At 53.7% G+C, this 20,898-nt stretch overlaps 2 protein-coding genes across 2 annotated transcripts; one reads left to right on the top strand and one right to left on the bottom strand.

Moving 5' to 3' along the window:
- Positions 1–257: 257 nt before the first annotated feature.
- EEF1AKMT3 (EEF1A lysine methyltransferase 3) lies at positions 258–2,790 on the bottom strand. Its single transcript, XM_050925319.1, has 3 exons — positions 2,557–2,790; positions 1,611–1,722; positions 258–1,076 (listed from the first exon to the last, which is right to left on the bottom strand). Exons 1-3 carry the CDS (start codon positions 2,788–2,790, stop codon positions 685–687), a joined length of 738 nt encoding a protein of 245 aa, XP_050781276.1. The 3' UTR covers positions 258–684.
- An 11,304-nt stretch (positions 2,791–14,094) lies between these two features.
- Positions 14,095–19,621, top strand: METTL1 (methyltransferase 1, tRNA methylguanosine). Its single transcript, XM_050925316.1, has 6 exons — positions 14,095–14,276; positions 15,538–15,704; positions 16,326–16,510; positions 17,123–17,236; positions 18,406–18,507; positions 19,114–19,621. Exons 1-6 carry the CDS (start codon positions 14,197–14,199, stop codon positions 19,276–19,278), a joined length of 813 nt encoding a protein of 270 aa, XP_050781273.1. The 5' UTR covers positions 14,095–14,196; the 3' UTR covers positions 19,279–19,621.
- The last annotated feature ends 1,277 nt before the right edge of the window (positions 19,622–20,898 follow it).

The raw sequence follows: 20,898 nt of genomic DNA on the forward strand, positions 1-20,898 counted from the left end.
CCACAGCAGGTGCAGCCTCTAGCACCTGCAACATTTAAGACACTGGGCACGCACACATCCATTTCTACTTAAATAAAACCCAAGGGAGAGCCTTCATTCTCTTGAGAGAAGGTACGAGTCCTGCACATAAGCAGAGCTGCACTGCCATCTAGGGGGCTAGAGCCTACCCAAGACAGGGTGCCAGTGTACAAAATAGTTTGCAGTTATTTACAGTTTGATTAACTCTTTTTCCCTTCACCACAATTCCCAAGGAGGAGTGACACATGAAATCCACCTTTAATTTAAATATGAAAAGTTATGAAAAAATATATTTACCCAAATTATAGGAACAAGGCACCATGGTGTCTCTTAGAGACATTTAATGCTCTTGGTGGTTGTTTCAAGTCACTTGGTGTACTTCAGTGGCAGAAGACCTTTTGGCTTGGAAGGCCAGGGTTCCAGGGATGGGCCTAAAACAGCCATCCTCTTAAAGATCTTTGCCTTTAGAACTTCCACTGATGGCAAGAAACTGTCTCCAGCTCTGGGGAAAAGCTAAAACCCAGCTTCTCTCCCCAGGTGGTTGTTAGCACCACCACCACCACCACCGGTCCATATTGGTGGCAGAAAGAAGGAATCTGGCCCCCTGCACTCTCAACTTGGCAGAGTCAGCACCATTCCAGCCAGGGAGAAAGGTCCACCCTAACCTCAGCTATTCTGCTTGCTGGTGACTCTATAGATGTTAATGTTCTCATTTTCATCCCTATAGGCCAGTTCTGAAGCGAAGTGCAGTGGGAGCAGCGCCTCGTAGAACACAGCCGTGCTGTGCTCCTGCCGCATTTTGGAAGACAGGTAGATGGTTGAATGGGGGCCACAGAGGTGCCGGAGGGTCCTTATTAGTAAGGGGTACGTGTCTTTCAGATAAACTATGTCTGCACCCAGGATGAAGTCGTAATCTCTCAGGAACTCCTCATGGTCCAGACCCCAAGACAGAGCACAAACTCTGGCCCGAGCTGAATGCGCTGCAGGGACATTCCTATGGACATTCTCCTGTATCTGCTCCAAAGCCAGAGGGAGATCTGTGATGGTTACATCTCCTCCTGGAAAAGACAAGAGCAACCCAGAAGGCGTAGATGTTGGTTAGGAGAATCCAACCCTCCCGCTACACATTATCCAGACATTGCAGGATTTTCATTGGCTACCTGGATCCATGACCATGCAACAGATCCATATTTCCCATCCCCAGGCTATTTATACATACCAGCTAATGCAGGGCTAGGGGGAGGCCCCGCACACTCAGCCAGCAGCCTCCTCTAACCTACAGGCTGTACTAAATTGGGGGACAGCTGTTATCTTTGCCATGCTATAAGCAGAGGAGGCCCTTGGACTTCCACTAAGCTGCTGATGCCATCCTGAGATGAGCAAAGTTGGGCACACCTGCAAGCTGTCGCCAGCAGGCCAGTTACAAAACCTTAGCAGGTCTCTCTGTACAATGTGTCTGCATCAGGTCCCATTTAGGTGGTTAGACACTATGGTGATAGGTAGTTTAGAAATGCCACAGTTCAGATGCATGACTGCCGCCTCCCGCCCCTTCCCCCAAAGCTTCAGCTCATCTGTGAAGCAACTGTACATACCAAGCAGAGTGGCAAGTATGCCCACGATGCCTGTCCCAGCGCCCAGCTCAATCACCTTCTTGCCCCAGAAGTTGAGCTTCTGCTTCTCAAAATATTTACACAGAGTTAGAGCCTTCAGCGCAGAGATGAGAAGAGCAGAGGGACAGGTGGAGAATGAGGCCATCCGGTGATAGACAGGACAGGAAAACAAAAGCATAAGGGAGACAGATCCTCCTGCACTGACTCTTAATTGATAGATTTAGGGAGAAACTTAGGCTGGTTATTTCTTAATGACCTGTTACACCTGTCTCTGAAGTACTGGCCACTGACAAAGACGGGATTCTGAATTAGATGAGCTGCAGGTCTGATCTTCCATGGACGTGCCTACAATGGACGGCATTTGCAGCTGGAGAACAGGAATTCTGGGGTAGAGGAACAACTGAGAGGCTACAGCTTCCCAAGGCCAGGGACATCTCCTGAGCCGCACAGAGAGCCCCCACTTTATGTGATGAACCAGCCACTCCCCGTGAATGGAGCACCAAGCCACCCTACAGGCACTGAGGTACACATCACTTTGTGCTGAGCCACCACCAGCCCCAGCTCCATGTGCTGTGGGATGCCCCAGCCCCAGAGCTCAAAGGTTTCCGACCAACTCCCACGTTCCAGCTCTCCCCATCTCCTTGCCAAACATCCTAATTTTTCCCTCTCGACCCCTCCACCCCTGCTCTCACCACCTCCAAGCCAGCCCTCCCCAGATCCTCCTAATCTCTCAGCTAATCCTCCCCCTGTATTTTAGGGCATCCATCCCCCAATCTTACCCCCACCCCCGCACCTCCTCATTTCAACCCCTGCACCCATCCCCCCTCAGGTACCTAACCCTCCATTTCACCTCCCCCTGCACCCAACCCCTCTCCCATTTCACCCCCCCCCCCGTCCCCAGCGGGCTCCTTTGCACCCTGACCCTCACCGCCTCCCAGACGGGCGCTGCCACCCCGAGCCGGGCCCCGTGGTGCTGGGCGATGGTTAACACGTGGCCGCAGAAGCAGTAGCGGGTCTCCTCGGGGAAGGTGTCAGCGAAGAGCCCGACCTCCCTGGGGAACACGGCCTCCAGCCCCGCGGGAGCGGCCTCCGGCGGCTCCCGGACAGCCACCGCCCCGCTGAACTCCACGTGGCAAAAAAGCGGCTGCCTGGACGCAGCCATCTTCAGGCGCCCCCGCCCCCGCCCCCTGATTGGATAGGCGAAGCCAACCTGCTGCTCCCATTGGAAGATTGGCTCGGGGGGGAGGAGCCTCTCCCTGCTCACCTGGGGTAGGTAAGTGGTCCGTTATGGGCTGCTTTTCCTAGGCATTTGTTTCCGTGGGGCGTCATTATTAGCATCCAAGCGACTTGGGGCATGGAAGGGCCGAGCCCGGCCAGCCCCACTGCCAGAGAAGGCAGCTGAGTTGGGCCACAAAGAGGGGAAAGGCCCCTGTGAAATTAACATCCACTTGTTATCATGATATTGGCAGACAGGTGTTTGTCTAACCTGTTCTTAAAAATCTGCAATGATGGAGATTCCGCAACTTCCCTAGGCAGTTTGTTTCAGTGCTTAGCCATCGTGACAGGAAGTTCTTCCTAATGTCTAACCTAAACCTCCCTTGCTGTAATTTAAGGCCATTGCTTCTTGTCCTACCCTCAGAGGTTAAGGAGAACAGTTTTTCTTCCTCCTGGTAACAACTTTTTATGTACTTGAAAACTGTGATCATGTCCCCCCTAAGTTTTCTCTTTTCCAGACTAAACGAACCCAATTTTTTCAATCTTTCCTCCTAGGTCATGTTTTCTAGACCTTTAATCATTTTTGTTGCTCTTCTCTGGACTTTCTCCAGTTTGTCCACATCTTTCCTGAAATGTGGTGCCCACAACTGGCCACAATACTCCAGCTGAGGCCTAATCAGCATGGAGCAGAGCGGGAGAATTACTTTTCGCGTCTTGCTTACAACACTCCTGCTAATACATCCCAGAATGATGTTCGCCTTTTTTGCAACAGAGTTATACTGTTGACTTATGTTTAGCCTGTGATCCACCAAGAACCCCCAGATCCTTTTCCATAGTACTCCTTCCTAGGCAGTCATTTCCCATTTTGTACGTGAGCAACTGATTGTGCCTTCCTTAGTGGAGTACTTTGCATTTGTCCTTATTGAGTTTCATCCTGTTTACTTCAGACCATTTCTCCAGTTTGTCCAGATCATGTTGAATTATAATCCTATCCTCTAAAGCAGTAGTTCTCAACCGGGGGTCCGGGGACCCCTACAATGCCTCAAGCAGGTTTTGGGGGGCCTCTAAGCAGGGCCAGCATTAGACTCACTGGGGCATAGGGCAGAAAACTGAAGGCCCACCACATGGGGCTGAAGTCCTGGTCTCCGAGCCCCGTCACCCAGGGCTGAAGCCTGAGCAATGTAGCTTCATGGGGGCCCCTGTGGCGTGGGGGGGCCCCAGGCAATTGCCCTGCTTACTATCCCCTTAATGCCGGCCCTAGTTTTTATATGCAGAAAACCTGTTATTGTGGTGCAAGTGGGCCATGGAGTTTTTATAGCAGAAAGAAAATGGTTGAGAACCTCTGCTACAAAGCACTTGCAATCCTCCCAGGTTGATATTGTCCGCAAACTTTATAAATGTACTCTCTGTGCCATTATCTAGATCATTGGTGAAGATATTGAACAGAACTGGACTCAGAACTGATCCCTGCCAGAACCCACTCCTTATGCCCTTCCAGCATGACTGTGAACTACTCTCTGGGAACAGTTTCCTGCCAGTTATGCACCCACCTTTTAGTAGCTCCATCAAGGTCTTCTCTCACAGCTCCCCCCAGTGAAAGCTGAATGTCTCCTGCAATCTCTTGACTCCAGCAGTTGGAACTTTAAGACCAAAACCAAGTCTCGCAAGACTCATGATTAAATTGCAAGAGTGGGCGACGCCACACCTGCAATTACGTTAGAGGCGTGAATGCGCCGATTGGCCCCGGATGTTCAGTTTGCAGGGGCCAAAATGCTTGTGTAAATTGCACCTGTGAAGAAACGGGGACGGTGGGGGGCCATCCTTTTGAATGGTCCCCTTAAACGCAGGGAGTCTGTAGCAGCACCAGGAATAGAGCCCCAATCTCCCGATCCCACTCTACTGCCCAATGCGCCAGACCTCCTACCTTTCTCATGCAGTAGAGACAAAGAGGGAGGCAAGATTGTTTTTGCCCTGTTTTAAAGCACGGAGGGGTTGGCAGAGCCAGGAATTGAAGCTAGCTCTCCCAAGTCCCTTAATCACAAGGTTGTCATTCCTTTCTAACACTGCTGCCAGCTCACGCATGTGACGTGACTGTGGTTTCGCAGCCATGTTAATCCAAGTATCAGAGGGGTAGCCATGTTAGTCTGTATCCACAAAAACAACGAGGAATCTGGTGGCACCTTAAAGACTAACAGATTTATTTGGGCATAAGCTTTCGTAGGTAAAAATAACCAGTCTGTTAGTCTTTAAGGTGCCACCGGACTCCTTGTTGGTTTTGATGTTAATCCAGAAGTTCTTACATACAATAAAGAGTGTGGGTGTGTGTCAGAGATGTCCGTGTGTCCAGCGAGACCAGGAAAGGGTTCATTTGGAATGGGAACGTGTCCGGCAAGGCCATTCTGCTGCTCCCCCAATGCTCTTGTCTGCAACAGAGACAACGAGAGTTATGTTATCTCAGCAGGTGCCTACCTCCCTGTGGTAGTCCTGTCCCAGCAACACAGCACCAAGGCAAATCCAGGGTGGTAAATGACACAGTTATTGGCCTAATGCGCTGCTCTTGCTCCTACAAGAAAACACTCAACCGAGTCTGCGGGGTTCTCCCTCTGCACCCTCCTTCTGAAAGTCAACAGCATAGAGACTCCTAAAAGGCAGAAGGCCCTGGCCTTAGAGCTGGGATGTTGGTGTTGGCTTGGAGCTGACAGGTGTCTATGCTAACGCATTATGGCCGAGATTTCCAAAGCTGTCTTGGGAACGTGGCTGCTCAAATCCCATCGGCAGGGGCACTAGTGGGAGAGGGGGCCTCACCTTGTTCAGGGATACATCTGAACTTTGGGATGTTTATCTGAAGCGTCACTCGCAGCCCTTTGACTCGGATCAGAAAGCAGGAACCCCACCCTACCTGCGACATCTCATTCTCCAGCGGAAGCCACCCGCATCCACTGCTGAGCCATGGGGAGGGGTAATGCCACCACTCGACGCACACTGCAGTTAAATGTTAACCCGGCAGGGCAATGCTTAGGGACCCCGGCCTCCAAGCCTGGCTTGTTTGGGTGATAGAATTAGGTCAGTTAAACAGCCAGGGAGCTAATGATCAGCTACATTCTAGGCCTTTAGCCTCATAGTAGATCCCACGTGGCAGCTGGATCCTCATTGTTTTCCCATGCTTACAGGGACGTCCGTTCCAGGCTCAGCCCACACTCTCACAGCATCCCATGTCTGTCCAATGAGGGACAGACCCACAGTCCCTGCAGAACACTGTGGTACTAACACAGCTACCCAGGGCTAACAACACTGGGGTACTTTCCCTATCCTAAGCCATCTGCAGGCTCTGTTCCATTCACACATCCCAGGTTGATGGTGCAAATCGCTTCCTGGTCTTCATATAACAAAGGGTGCATCCTAAACCCCACATGGCCAGCACCAAACTCATCTTGCATCTGATAAGGACATTTAGTTCTGTGTAATGAGATCGGAATAAACGTTGTCTGGTGCTGGAAAAGGGGCTTGATGGGGGCTTATCACAGAAGGAATCAGAAGCAGGGATGGGGTAGGTGTCAAACTTTCTGAATAGGTAACAGGATTTGCTGCTTCTTCAAGAGAGGACACAGCCCTTGGCATCAACCCCGGGAACAAGAGACCTGGATCAGACCCCTGGTCCATCTGGCACCATAGCCTGTCTCTGACAGTGGCCAGCACCAGGTGCACCAGAGGACGGTGTAAGAACCCCATTGTAGCAGAAGTGGGATAATCTGCCTCCCACATTAAGTCTTATCCTGATCTCTATAGCTAGCAGCTTAAGCCTGAAGCATGATGTTTGCTATCCCTTCCATATTCTTGTTATCCATATAAATGTCTAATCCCTTTTTGAATCTTGCCAACTTTTGGCCTCAACAACATCCAGTGGTCATGAGTTCCACAGGCTAAGTGCACACAGCGTGAAAAAAAAAGTATTTCTTTTGCTCATTGATGACTTTTCCACCTTTTAGCTTAATTAAATGTCTCCTTATTCTTGTGCTATGAGACAGGGAGAACAGCAGCTAGGTCCCAGTCTACCTTCTCTAGACCAGTCATTATTTTATAGTTTCTCCTTTTATTTGTCTCCTTTCTAAGGTAAATAGAGCCCAGGGACCAGATTGCACATGCCTCTGGACAAGTCAACAGGGTTTACAAGTTGCAAACCAAAGACTTCTCACTTGCCTCTTGTGACGCCCGCCATGTATGGCTGAGCCATCTCGAGAGCCCTCTAAAGTGGGGAGCGGTGAGGAGAAGGAGCTGAATTCTCCATTCTTTCTTTCCCACTGTAGAGCTGGGTGCAGCCGGGCAGGGAATAGCAGTGGCTGAGCGAGGCCAGGCCAGGCTTCGTCAGGTCAGAGATGAGAGCAAGCAGAAGTCCCGGCACTGTTTCTGCCAGCTTGCAAACACGCCGACGCCGTCACTGGAAGGACCTCTGCTGCCCTTGTGTTCGCTCACCCACAGCTTCTTGGAGCACACGGGGCTGCTGGTCGTACCGGGGTCCGTTACTCTTTAACAACGTCCTTTTCGCCTCTTGACGGAGGAGCCAGGCTCCTCAGTCACCGGCCCCGAAGTGCGTCAGAGCCACGGGTCGCTGGAGCGTCCTGCAGCAGCTGTTTGGCTGTTAATGCTTCCGTCGCTAATGCGGGTGGCAAGCCTGTGCCAGTGGCCATGGCCATAGCGCCAATGAGAAACTCATGTTACAGGAATCCCAGGGCTGCCAACTTCTTGCACGTGTTGTGGTTAGGGCAGGGGAAAGTTTCCCAGTGTTCCCTGAGGATTCTGCAAACACCACGAGAAACACAGGCTCAAGGCACCAGGTTCCTTTCTTTGTCAGTCAATGGCTCAGGGCTCTCCCCAACTGCATTAGCAACATGAGTTTAGCTTCTCCTGGGCCAATCATGCTCCCCTCATTTGAGGGCCTGGAAAGCTACCGTGTGGTTTGCCTGTGAATTTTGGTGTCTGCTCAAGGGAAGCCCGGTTTGGCACTGCAGATGCTGTAAGAGGTGAGGTGCATTGTGGGACATGCTGAGAAAGTGTCTTCTCTCCTCACCAGCAGTGTTCCGACGGGGCTGTGGGATGGAGTGGGATGTGATTTGGGCAAGTCTTAAGGGAAACTCCAGAAAACTTCCAGAACTTCAGAAAGAGTGTCCAGGCTGGGGGTTGATGGCTCATAGGCTCAAGAGTGCGAACAGGAAGCAGCCCCCTTCTTCATCACGATTCAGCTGCTTTATGGGGGTGCAGGGGTGGGGCAGCACCTGCCTTCCCAGATTTGCCCAATCTGATGAGCACTTTGTGCCTCACTGCCCCGTGTTTCTACGTCGGCACAGGTCCCACGGCCTCCGCTTCCTCTGCAGCTCGCCTTGTGCAAGGAGCATTTCCCGCAGAGGGTGTGACTCTTCCACGCTACCATGCGCCCTTTGCCCAAAACATCTTTATCTGAACGGAAGCCCTGCTTTCAGGTCCAGTAACGTGAATAGTCGGGAAGTGCCCCACATCTGCACCATCTTCTAGGATCTCTCAGAGGCTGTGAATGCTCTCTACCCATGAGTCACCTCAATTACCGTGAAGTAAAGGAGGATACCATTTGACCACAAAGGCTTGTTGCACAACCCCACAGCTGGTGAGTTCCCGTTCCTGTCAAGATGTCAGGACTCCTCGAGTGCTGAGGCTGCCCGTCTCCTTCCAGGAATCACCAAGAACTCAGCAAAACATCTCAGATGAAGTTCTGAGAGAGAAAGAAACTTCCCGTCTGGCTCCCAGCAGAGAGATCACAAGAAAGATGCGGGGCTATGGCAAAATCCATCCCACTACTCTGTGGTTCTCCGGGCAATGGAGGGCTTGTGCAAGGACCCCGAAAGTGGTAGACCAGTTTGGTATAGCAACCAGGTTCCTCCCTTATCCACAGTTAAATTTTTCTGTCATACACGCACACAGAGATGATCATCTTCAGAGCATCCCAGGCTGGGCCACAAGTCTCTCTGCTGTACAATGCACCTGTTTGCTTCTGCAGCAATGCCATAAAAGCCGCACAAGGTGACGGCCATGTGGGGAGGAGAGGGATTGATGAGGAGCCCCTATATTTCCTTGGGAAAGCAGAAAGAGAAATTTGTTTCTTCCCATATCTATCAGGCTGGAGCAGCCCTGAGACACCGGAGAGGGGAGATGACAGAGCTGGAAAGATGGCTGGGGAGATCATTTCAACCTGTTCTCAAACACCTATCTACTTTGGAGCTGGGACTGCACCACAGTGTTACCAGATTTGCCCATTACTTTGGGATATGCTCATTTATTTGGGTTACTTTTCTGGGGAAGGGGATTCTGTAATTCTATCAATATACTGCTTGTGTCACTTGTGTGTTCATATGGAGCTCTACTTCTCCCTTCTACAAGTCCTCTCCCAATGGAGCTATCCTGCAGGACCTAGGTTCCCTGGGGCTGGGTTTCTCTAGCCCAAGAACCGGCTGAACCCACACCCACCCACACATTCATCAACAGAACAAGTCTGAGCAAACTGGGTCAATCAGCACTTCCAAGCTGTTACCCTTATGTGTCCCAAATTCAGCACATCCCTAGCCCCACCTTCGCAACACAATTGTACTGGCAGTAACCCACTTGATGAGCAAACCCCACAGGATCTGGGGCGCTGCAGGGATCTTTAGCTTAGGCAAAAGAAGCGTTGCTGCAGAATGAATGGGGGAAGCTAAAAACACAAAAGAGTAAAGTTCAGCCAGAGAGAGAGAAGCAGCCAGCTTAACCATACAAGTTATTTATTGAATACTGGTGATAACTACACAAGGAGGGCTAAACCGACATAACATACATTATTAAAGGTTACTACCTAAGGTAGAAAGGAAAAATGAAAAAAGAAAGAGAGAGAGGGAGGGGATCTCACCACTCCCTGAAGCTTGGACTGGTTGAGGTTCCCAGATGATGCTGGTAGCTGAGGGTCCTGAGGGCAGGAGGCAGGCAGAGCCCCCAGAACGGTCAGTCAGGAGTGTAGGGAGTCCTAGTGGAACTGGTGCAGAGTTTGGATCTGAGCATCAGAACACTGACTGGAGGGTATGCTGTATGCTAATGGAGATGTCTTAATCTTGTCACCCTTGTCAGGGGGGTCTAGGTGTGTCTCTCAAGCCCTTCACTGCTCTCTGCAAGTTTTTTTTCCTCTGATGGATTTTGGTTTAAGCAGAGGCTGCGGGGGGGGGGTGTCTTTCATGAGTCAGGCTGGATACGGCACCCTGGTTCCCCAAGAACACAGAGGTGTCTGCAGGGCCGGCACTTCCATTTAGGCGACCTAGGCAGTCGCCTAGGGCACTAGGATTTGGGGGGGGTGGCATTTTGCCACCCTTGGCGGCAATTTGGCGGTGGGGGGTCCTTCCGCACTCTGGGTCTTCGGCAATTGCCGCCAACCGGGAGTGCGGGAAGGAACCCCGCCTAGGCAGGGCCGGCTCCGACCAGGAGGGCGGCAGGCGGCTTTGGTGGCACGCCTGCGGCAGGTCCACCGGAGCCGCGGGACCAGCGGACCCTCTGCAGGAACGCTTGTGGGAGGTCCACCGGAGCCACGGGACTGGCGAGCAGCAGAGTGCCCCCCACGGCATGCCGCTGTGCATGGGGTGGTGAAACGGTTAGAGCCGGCCCTGCGCCTAGGGCGCCAAAAACCCTGGCACCGCTCCTGGGTGTCTGGTATCAACAGACATGGGAAACAGAATTTGCCCTGTTGGATCAGCCTGCTGGTCCATCTAGTTCAGTGCTCTGACTCTAACCATGCTTAATATATTTGATGCTGTAGGGGAAGTGTCACACACATACAAAATGCACCTGGCCATTTTTGCACAATTCCTTCCTGACCCTGCTGGGATCAGTCTGTGCCCCACTGAAGCATGAGAGTTGGTTACTCCACTTTTATCACAATTGGAAACTTTGACCTAGCCCACAAAATTATGTCACGTCACTGCTGTTAGTAACAAGACTCCTAAATCCTCTGTGGGCATTTCAAGAGAATATTGCAAAAGTTGTCCCATTCCAAACGCTTCCTGTGTTGGGATCCAGGATATCATTTTTTGGGCCTAATGCGTTTTTCACCATGGATGAATTCTTACTGGGATTGATGAGAAATAATTGAGAATCACCCAGTTTCAGCCCTGCACCCTGCTTTGGATAGAACCAGCATTTAATTAACTTTGGAGCAAGGGTGGCACGGAACGTGCCATTTCAGCATGAAGTGTCCAGCGCAGAACCATGCTGACTATGATAATTCCTCCTGCCTGGATTCCCAGTACAGTGATGTGCCCCAAGAGCAATGTATATTCGTGTCCCTCTGACTCACCGAGAGACACTCAGCAGGCATGTGGTCTGTCCTTAGGCTGCAGCTGTATTGTTCAGAGTGAAAGTGACACATTCCCCTACATGAATAGCATACTACAGTAATCTGCAGGGCTGCATGGTAATGGCACCAGTATGACTTAATCCATATCACAGGATACTGGTGCAACTTTTTAATAAAAGCACAATCAGAAATACCCACATAAGAGGACACTAAGGGACACTGTTCTGCCACATCCAGGCAGCTCTAGTAGCATGTCTCTGGACTTATTTTGGAAATTAAACACTAGTTACATTTCTTTTAATGAATGGAAGTTGGCAGCTAGTTACCCAGTCACAGTTTGGAAGCAGGTTACTTTTCAGAGCCTCAGGGAGCAGAAAAGAGCTCTATCAGATCCTGGTTATTTAAAACAAAATAAATAAAGCTGCTTTCGAGATTGTCTGCCAGGTATATGGCACATCCAGGCTCTGGTAGAGAGTGACAGAGTGAGTACGCAAACCAATCAGTTCTCTCTGCCCGCGCTTTCCTGGCTCATTCTTTCTTACTGTGTGAACTCCCATCTCTGGGCCTCAGTTGTGCCAGGGGAAGCTGTGAGGTTTGATTCATGAATTGTTTGTAAAGTGCTTTCAGGTGCGAGGAAAGGGATCCAGGGCCATGCAAAGAGCTATCAATAACGAGGCAAGGCAGGAAACGCCATGGAAAGCAATCAGCCTTTGTCCTTTGCAAAATCTTACCCAACTCCCCCATTTCCTCAGAATTCCTATGCATTTTGCTAATTGCTCATTAATTTGAAAAGATGTGAACAGCCAAAGGCCCAAGGTGCATGACTCATAATTATCATCAACCCCAAAATTCCCGCTATGGATTGGTTTCCAGTAATGTGCTGGCCACATCCCATGTGTCAGCCACGGGGAAGATGTGCATGTGTGCGTGTATGTGGGGCGGGGGGGAAGGTTCCTTATAGTTGCATCTCTTCCTCTTTTACTCTCATTGTATATCTCTGTCCCACACCCCTCTGTGGGCTGGTTCCCAGATCCAGGCCACATCCAAGCTGCCCATCGTCAGACCCGATCTGTAACTAAGGTCAAGCCCTGGTTGTCTGCTTGAGCAAATTCTGTAGCTGTGATTCACCAGCTCATCAGCTTCACCAGTGGTAGCCAGATGGGGCAGATGACATGGTGATAAAAACACATGTACCTTCTTTAATCTACAGCTTCCTCCGTTGCTACCTTCGGTGGAGCTGCAGCTAAGAAATCTGCTAGTGTAAGAAACAACCTGTGGGTGCAACTATGTTGCTAGGTGTGTGTGGTTGCGGTCTCTGCACATCCCTCTGCACATCCCTGTAACCCCCCAGGACCTCAGCAGCTCTGTCCATGCTGGGGTTTTAGGGAAATTCTCTCACTGGACAGTTCATGGGTGGGGTGTTGGTGGGGTTGTAGGGGGGTGCCTGGAGGGGATCATTGGGGTGGGTGTTCAGTGGATTTGAAGGCAGCTAGATGAGTTTGGGGGTCAGTAAGGATGGGCAGGGTCAGTGGATTTGGGTTAAGAGGGCTGGTAGGGGTAGAAGTTGGGTTAGTAGGATGCAGGGGCAGTTCCAGGCACCAGCACGCCAAGCGCGTCCCTGGGGCAGCAAGTCACAGGAAGCACTCTTCCGGTCGCCCCTGGTCCCGCGGCTTCGGTGGACCTTCCCCAGGCGTGCCGCCGAATCTGCAGGACTGGGGACCTCCCGCAGGCAAACCGCCGAAGGCAGCCTTACTGCCATGCTTGGGGCTGCAAAATACCTAGAGCCGCCCCTGGTAGGATGGCGGTTGGGGGACGAGTGAGTTTGGGTTCAGTGGGGTTGGAAGTCATAAGAACAGCCATACTGGGTCAGAACAAAGGTCCATCTAGCCCAGCGTCCTGTCTTCTGACAGTGGCCAAGGCCAGGTGCTTCAGTGGGAATGAACAGAACAGGTAAGATTGTCACGTAATTCAAGAGTCAGGGGGCTCACTGGGTTTGGGGTCAATAGGATGAGGGCTGGTGGATCAATGGATTTGGGCTGGAGGTCAATGGGATGGTAGTAGGGGGTTAGTAGGATGGGGGTTGGAGGGGCAGTGAGTTTGCATTGGGGGTTCGTAGGAGGGGGATGGTTCTGAAGGTCAGTAGGATTGGTTGGGGTTCAGCGGGGCTGGGATGGGGAGTCATGGGTTTGGGTTCAGATGCAGTGACGGTCAGAAGAGCTGGGGGTTAATAGGATGGAAGGTCAGTGGGTGGAGATGGGGGTCAGTAGGATGGAGGTTGGGAGGTCAGTGGGCAGGGCTGGGAAAGGGCTATTGGGTCAGTGGGAGGGGCTGGGGCTCAGAGGGGTGGGGGCTGGGGTCAGTAGGATGGCGGTTGGAGGGGTCAGTGGTGTGGGGCTGAGGGTCAGTAGGATGGAGGTCAGTGGGCTGGGGTGGGTCTCAGAGGGGCTGCGGGCTCAGAGGGGCGGGGCTGGGGCTCAGAGGGGCGGGGCTGGGGTTAGTGGGTGGGGCTGGGGTCAGTGGTGTGGGGCTGAGGGTCAGTAGGATGGAGGTTGGGGGGTCAGTGGGCAAGGCTGGGAAAGGGCTATGGGGTCAGTGGGAGGGGCTGGGGCTCAGAGGGGCGGGGCTGGGGTCAGTAGGATGGAGGTTGGAGGGGTCAGTGGTGTGGGGCTGAGGGTCAGTAGGATGGAGGTCAGTGGGCTGGGGTGGGTCTCAGAGGGGCTGTGGGATCAGTGGGCGGGGCTGGGGCTCAGAGGGGCGGGGCTGGGGTTAGTGGGCGGGGCTGGGGCTCAGAGGGGCGGGGCTGGGGTCAGTGGGCGGGGCTGGGGCGAGGCAGGTGACACCTGCCCAGCTGGCCCAGGCCTGGCTTGGCGGGGGGGAGGGGCTCCCTTTAAAGCAGGCGCGCGCACGCGCTGGTGGCGCGTTTCCTGTGACGTTTGGTTCCCGCGACTCCAGCTGTGGCCGGGCCGCGCGGGCTGCACGTGGGTGGCGGGCCCGGCGCGGGGGCCCGGGGGCGCCATGGCGGGGGCCCCGCCCCAGAAGCGCTTCTACCGGCAGCGGGCTCACTCCAACCCCCTGGCGGACCACACGCTGCGCTAGTGAGTGGGGGGTCCAGAGCCCCCCCAAGTCCCCTGACCCCCATCACCTCGAGCCCCCCAACCCTGGGAGCCCCCTGCCCCATTGAACCCCACATGCCCCGGAGAGCCCCCTGCATCCTGCCCCCTTCCCATTTTGGGGCCCCTCGATCCCGAATTCACTGCCCTGGGGCAAGCCCCGGATCTCACCCTTCCTCATCCTGAGGGGGAGGCGCTCTGAGCTCCCTGTCTTCTGAAAGAGCCCTCCTGATTCCTCCTCCCCCCCATGTGGGAGAGCCCCTGGGCTGGGAGAGAGCCCCCTTCCCTGGAGCCCTGTATGTATCCAAGCAGGCCTCTTTCCTCTCCCCCCCCCCCGCCCCGGGGAACTAATCAGGGTGCAGAGGGTGTAACGCAGCTGGGTTTGTCTTGAGGAGGATGTGCAAGAACGTGTGAGCTGACATTTTATAAATCTGCGTAGGCAGGGAATGCTCCCTTCAGGTTCCTGCTGGTGGAACTGAAGCTGTGCCTAGGTTAGGTAGCGTGTGTGTAAAAGGTTATACGGAGGCTAGGTCTACCCTACCCAAGCTTGTGCCAGCCCACTGTATCTGTCATGGGGCGGGAGGGTGAGAATATGAGAGGAGCTGTGATTTTTGTCCAACATAACTGTCCTGTAAAAGCGTGAATGTTACACAGACAAAATTCTGCTTTTATCGGTATTGCTTGTCTCGCTCAGGGAGACTGAAATAAGCTAATCAGCAAAAGTGCAGTTGTGCCCCTTTAAGCAGTATTTGCTTTTAGTGCAAAGCCTTCCAAGTGTTGACCTGACATGCTTTTACTGACTCTCTTGTTCCAACAATAGCATTTAAAGCCTACTTGGGAGGACTCTTAAGAGGCTGCTAGTGATGTCCACGTGTACATCTTTCAGAGTGTTTAAGAAAACACTGTTGATTCGTTACTTCCTAAAGCACCTCTGTGAATTGCTGTCAGGTTGCAGAGGAAGAGACAGTCCCTGCCCAAAGAGCTTACAATCCAGAGAGGAACTGGGACAGTTGGGTGGAGAAACAGCCTCTAACGCCAAGTTAGATTAGGCTCCCCCTGACTCATTCCCTGGGGTCAGGATTGGTCCCTGAAATCTTTGGGCATTTGTCCCGCTTGAAATAGTCCTAGCAAGGACATTTTTAGCCCATTGGAAAGTTATTGCACAGCTTAAATCCCCTCACCAATCAAATAGCTGCTTTCCTGACCTCTCTTTTAATCCAGCTCTGTCCCTGCCCCTCTCTTTTAGTCCCACAAAACCCGAGGAAATGAACTGGGCTGAGCACTACCCTGAGTTCTTCGCCCCGTTGACCAAAGATGACCGTCACGATGACCCGAAGGACTCCGAGGAGAGAGCGAAGCCCGCGGCGCAAGTCGAATTCGCTGATATTGGCTGCGGTTATGGGGGCTTGTTGGGTAAATTCCCAGCACTGCTTTTCCGTCCATCTGGACGCAGCAGGTTGTAGATGGGCGGGTGTGGTCGAGGCTACTGTGGTGGGATGGTCCTGAGGAGGGTGCAGGTTTGCTCAGGGAAGCCTCTTCCTCCTCCAGATTCGGGTCCATGCCTGACTTCATGCTGTGACTCTAGAGAGCATCTTGGGCACGTCACTCTCTGTCTGTTGACGGCCATGTGTCCCGAAGTACCTGGTGTGGAACTATGCATGCTTAGCTGGGGCCTAGCACTGACTCACCAGTGGAACTAGCTCCTTGAACTGCTCTGCACAGAGCTCAGACCCGATGCAGGAAATCGGAAACAGGTTACACTGTCGGTGGTGTGGATCAGGGAGAGCTGGTGACCTGGGCTGTCTCACCCTGGTGTCCTTATAGATTCTGTTACTGGGCTTTTCCCACTGCCTTTCCCTGAGCAAGTGGGAATGACCTGTCTGATACCCTAGTTCCCATCTTTGGGAGGCAGGTGAATTTTCCCCAAGTAGCCACTCTGGGGTTTATTGTTCTGAACAGTTGCCTCTGTCTGGGATTCCTCGGCTCTGGCTCTGCCCTGTGAGCAGATGCTAACTCCTCTTTCATCTTTTACAGTCGAGTTGTCACCCCTCTTCCCCAACACCTTAATGCTGGGCCTGGAGATCCGAGTGAAGGTCTCGGATTACGTCCGCGACCGGATCCAGTCTCTGAGAGCATCCCATCCCGGGCAGTACCAGAACATCGCCTGTATCCGCAGCAATGCCATGAAGCACCTACCCAACTTCTTTCACAAGGGGCAGGTGAGGTGCCAGGGGCCTTGCGGCTCTGCCACTGCTGTCCTAGGCAGTCATATATAGAATCTCCTGTTTTCAATCCTTGCCGTCCTTGGGGAGCACACAGCCCTCACTCCCCACCCCTCAAATCCTGGGAACTGCTCTAAGATGACAAGTAAGCTTCGATAAGACACCTATCACCGTGGTGTCTGGGCACCCCTTTGTCTACTCCCATTTGAAGGAAAATCGCTGTGGAACGAAAGACTCTTTACCTTCCTACTTGAAAAGAGGAACCCCCAACCCTGAATGTTCTTTAAACAAGCTGTAACTCAGTGGCGGGGAAAACCCCTATCCCAAATCGGTCCCTGAGACACTGACACTGGCTGGGGGCTGCTCCCATAACTACAATGATACCCCCTCCTGCCTGGGGAGGGAAGGGTGAGCAGGTTCCTCTGAGAACTGCAGTACTGATGGAATTAACAGGCCCAGGAGAATGGGGCCGGTCAGCCAGAGAATGCATCCGTGACTAGGGTGATCTCAATGGGGCAAGCAGGTATTGGCACTGCTAGCTACGGTGACTAGAAGGGCTCACTGTCTCCCCTCTCCACCCTGCCTGGCTTGCCCCCCCCATGTTTGCAGCTGGCCAAGATGATGTTCCTTTTCCCGGACCCGCACTTTAAGAAGACCAAGCACAAGTGGCGGATCATCAGCTCTACGCTGCTGGCTGAATACGCCTATGTCCTGCGCGTTGGGGTGAGTTGGGATCGGTCGCTGGCGGGGGTGCTGAGGCTTGCGTGGGATCTCTGGTTAAGGGAAGCCTTTCTGCCTAGGGAAAGAGCCCCTCCTCCCCACAAGGGGGTTTAACCCCTCTCTTCCCACCCTCCCCTGAAAGGGTTTGCATTGTTTCTAAATTAACCAGCAGGGTGGGGACGGGTTCAGTTTATTGCAAGGGTCAGAGATGAGGCACAAGATTCCTGGAACATGCTGATCGCAGACCTCTGGGCTGTTCCACTGACGATTTCCTAGGGCTCTGAGTCTGCCCTCAACCAACAGACTTTGTAGGTTTCTGTCAAACCCAGCTGTGCCTCAAGGGCGTGGTGAGTAAGCCCCACTTATTGCATGGGTCCCAGCACGGAGGGATTGGCCTTTGCCCTGCTTCCTGCAGAGCTGTGCTAGGAGGGCTTCCTGTTGGCAGAGCAAGCCTGTTGCCTGCCCTCTGCAGCTCCCACCTGCCTGCTCATGACTTAGCTGCCTCGGGCAACCCGTCTGCTCCTTCCTGTGCCGTCACCTGGGGATCGTAACCGGCAGATCAAATTGAGGTCGTTGAATAGGTGTTGGGCCCCACCTTGCCCGGCTGGGTGAGTCACAGGCAAATCCGTTAACATTTCCCCATGATGCCGACCCCAGGGGCAGGGCTATGGTTGCCAAACCTCCATGATTGTCCCAGAGTCTCTAGGAATGAAAGATGGATCTTTAATTGAAGATGATGTCATATGATGAAACATCCAAGAATACGTCCCGCCAAAATCGGCAACCTTGGAGAGACGTAGAGGGGAAGGGGTGGGCACCCGGTCAAAGGATGAGGTGAGGAAGTAGCCTCATGAATTATTCAAAAGAGCATAATTGATTTGGCTAATTAGAGTTGGCAGCTCAGATAGTTAGGGAGGAAGTCCCTTGACCGTAAGCTGCTCTGAGCAGAGATTTCCCTCTCCCCATCAGGGCCCTGAGCTTTTGGTGGTTGCGGAGAAGTTCCCTTCTATGGCATGAGCCATTTGGGTTCTCAGATTTTACTGCCGCATGGCTGGGATGGGGCGACAGATCCCCGACCCTGCGTAGGTGTCCAGTGGCCCCTCCACATCCCCTTTTTGCTGGGCTGGTGCCAGCTAGCTGGATCCTCAGGCTGCTCCCTCCCTCTCGCACAGGGCCTGGTGTATACCATCACCGACGTGGAAGAGGTGCACGAGTGGATGGTCGGGCACTTCAGTGGGCACCCGCTTTTCGTCCAGGTGCCCTTGGAGGACTTGGTAAGAGCGAGGGTTGCGGGCGCTGGGACGGGAAGGAGCTCAAAAGGGGAATGTTTACACTACCCGTGAGGCCTGCACCCGTCCTGGGCTGACTCAGTCTGCAAAAGTTTCTTCCCTCATCCTGGGGTTTCCAAGAAGCCTGCAGAAGCTGGAAAGTGAAACCTGGTCCCGCACTGAAACCTCTTCTCTCTTTTTTCATGTTCACACGCTGGCTGCTTATTACAGGCTTGTGTGAGGGGAGGGGGCGCTGTTGCTAGGAAGCCCCTGGCGATGGACTTGACTAAAGACGCTGGATTTCAGGACCCAGCCAGTGTCCCCTGCTGCCGTTCGGCTGGGCTATATGGCCCATGCTTGGGCCACGGGGGTCCATCCTGGCGGTGGATCAACCGACTGCCCCCAACTCAGCCAGGCAGGGGTCAGTCGCCGTTGGCTCACATGGTTTGATGCCTGCTCGGGTCTAATCTCCCTTCAGGGGCCGGCTGTGATGGGAGCAGCCAGACCATGTGCCCGTTACGCTGCAGACAAGCCAGGCTGCTGGAGTCCCTTGGGGAAGGGGAGGCATCGGCCGGTTGGCAGCTCATGTGGCAACTGCCCTTTCTCCAACAGGGCGACGACCCTATCGTGGGGCGCCTGGGGACCTCCACCGAGGAGGGAAAGAAAGTCCAACGGAACGGCGGCAAGACCTTCCCTGCCGTCTTCCAGCGCATCGAAGCCGAAGCCCTGCAGGAGGCGCTGGGCTCAGAGCTGTGCCGGGGGGCTCCGGACACGTGACTGTGGACCCGAGAGACGGATAGTCATGGACCGCATCCTGCAGCCGTGTAGCGTTCTGGGGAGGCCTGTGCCCCTCGCCTGGTGCTGCCGGGGCAGACAGGCTGGTGGCCTGGCCTGGATCACGATGCCAGCGGCAGCCCTCGATGCCGTGAATACAGGGAGGCTGGTGCGTCTCCTAATGAGAGACGCATAAGGAGTGTCCCAAGCATCCCCTTAGCCCTGCCTGCTTCTGCTGCTGCCCACGAACTCCCAGAGCCATTGCTTTTACTTCTGAGACTGTGCCGGGCAGGGGCCGTCTGCAGCTTCACTCACGTTCGATTTCTGAATAAAGCGTAAACTCCCAGCCCCAGCTGGGCTCTCTGTGGGTTGCTGCGGGCTGGTTGGATGGTGATCCAGGGATCTAGTGGCAAAAAGGGGTTTGTCGCCCAGGCCTGGGCTTGGAAGTGGCACTAGGTGTCAACCCCTTGTGGGCTCACCCTGTTCCTGCAACCTGGCTGCTCCTTGAGCGGCCTGATCCCAGCCAGGGCTCCGTCTGCAGCACAGCCCATTTTCCAGGCACCGCCTCTCCAGCCCAGGCCAGCAGGTGAGGGGAGCCGTCCCTGCTGAGTGCTAATGGTGATTTGCTGCCTTTAGTCTCCTGCCAGGTGAGACTGTTGTGCAGCCATGCACAGGTGTCCCCTGAGCCCTGCCAGGGAGCTGCAGGAGGGACAGTCTGTGATACTCCCTGCTATGAGAAATTTTGGGGGGGATGAGACACAAGCTTAATTCGTCGGGATCCTACCACTATGGAGACAGAGAAGCCGACTTCGGCCTCCTCTTGCTTAGACTAGGTTCTTTGGGGCAAGGACTGTCTTCGTTATGTGTGTACAGCCCCTAGCGCAGGAGCCTCCTGCTCTCAGTCTAGGCTCTGCTATTACCACCAGCTGAACCTGTGACAGGGCCTTATCTCCTTGCTTGTGCAGGCCAAATGTACATCCTGCCACCATAGGGTTAAAACAACTCCGTTCCACGAAGGGTCCAGCAAGTGGATCTTCGCTGGTTTGGAGTGGGGGTGGCCCCAGAGGGCCACTCCCCAGGCTACTCTAGAGTGATTCTGGCTAGTTGACCCAGCTGCAGGGCCAGGGCCATCGCCTGAGTGGGATAACATGAAACCCTGTGACAATCCAGCTCTTACATTGTGGCTTTTCTCTGTGCATGCCCCGGCGAGGGGTGGTTACCAGCTTCTTTCTCTTCCCCACCCCTGGAACCAGTATGTTGTCCAATGTATCTGTGCTTCATCTCTCCGGGCTGATACCGCCTCTCCTTTTGCCTGCCCCAGAGCCTCCTGCCAGCACTGGTTGCTAGCCACCGAGTCCCGCCATGTCTGCAGCTTTGGTATCTCCAGCCATGGGCTGCAGGACCCAGTTGGGTCTGAGTTGTGGTCCCTAGGGGGCTGAATTCCATTGTCGTTGCCTGTGCAATGAGCGTCGTTTCCTATGTTGCAAGTTGGGTAATTCCCAAGGATCTGGCCGGGAAGGTGGGCTGGGCCGGGCAGGGTCAGTCAGGGGTGGAGCCTGGAACTTCCCAGGCAGGAGCTTTCCAACAATCAGCCTGATAACTACAGAAACTGAGGGCGCGTTG

This window comes from Gopherus flavomarginatus, chromosome 16, assembly GCF_025201925.1.
Source record: "Gopherus flavomarginatus isolate rGopFla2 chromosome 16, rGopFla2.mat.asm, whole genome shotgun sequence".
NCBI classification, from domain to species: Eukaryota; Metazoa; Chordata; order Testudines; family Testudinidae; genus Gopherus; species Gopherus flavomarginatus.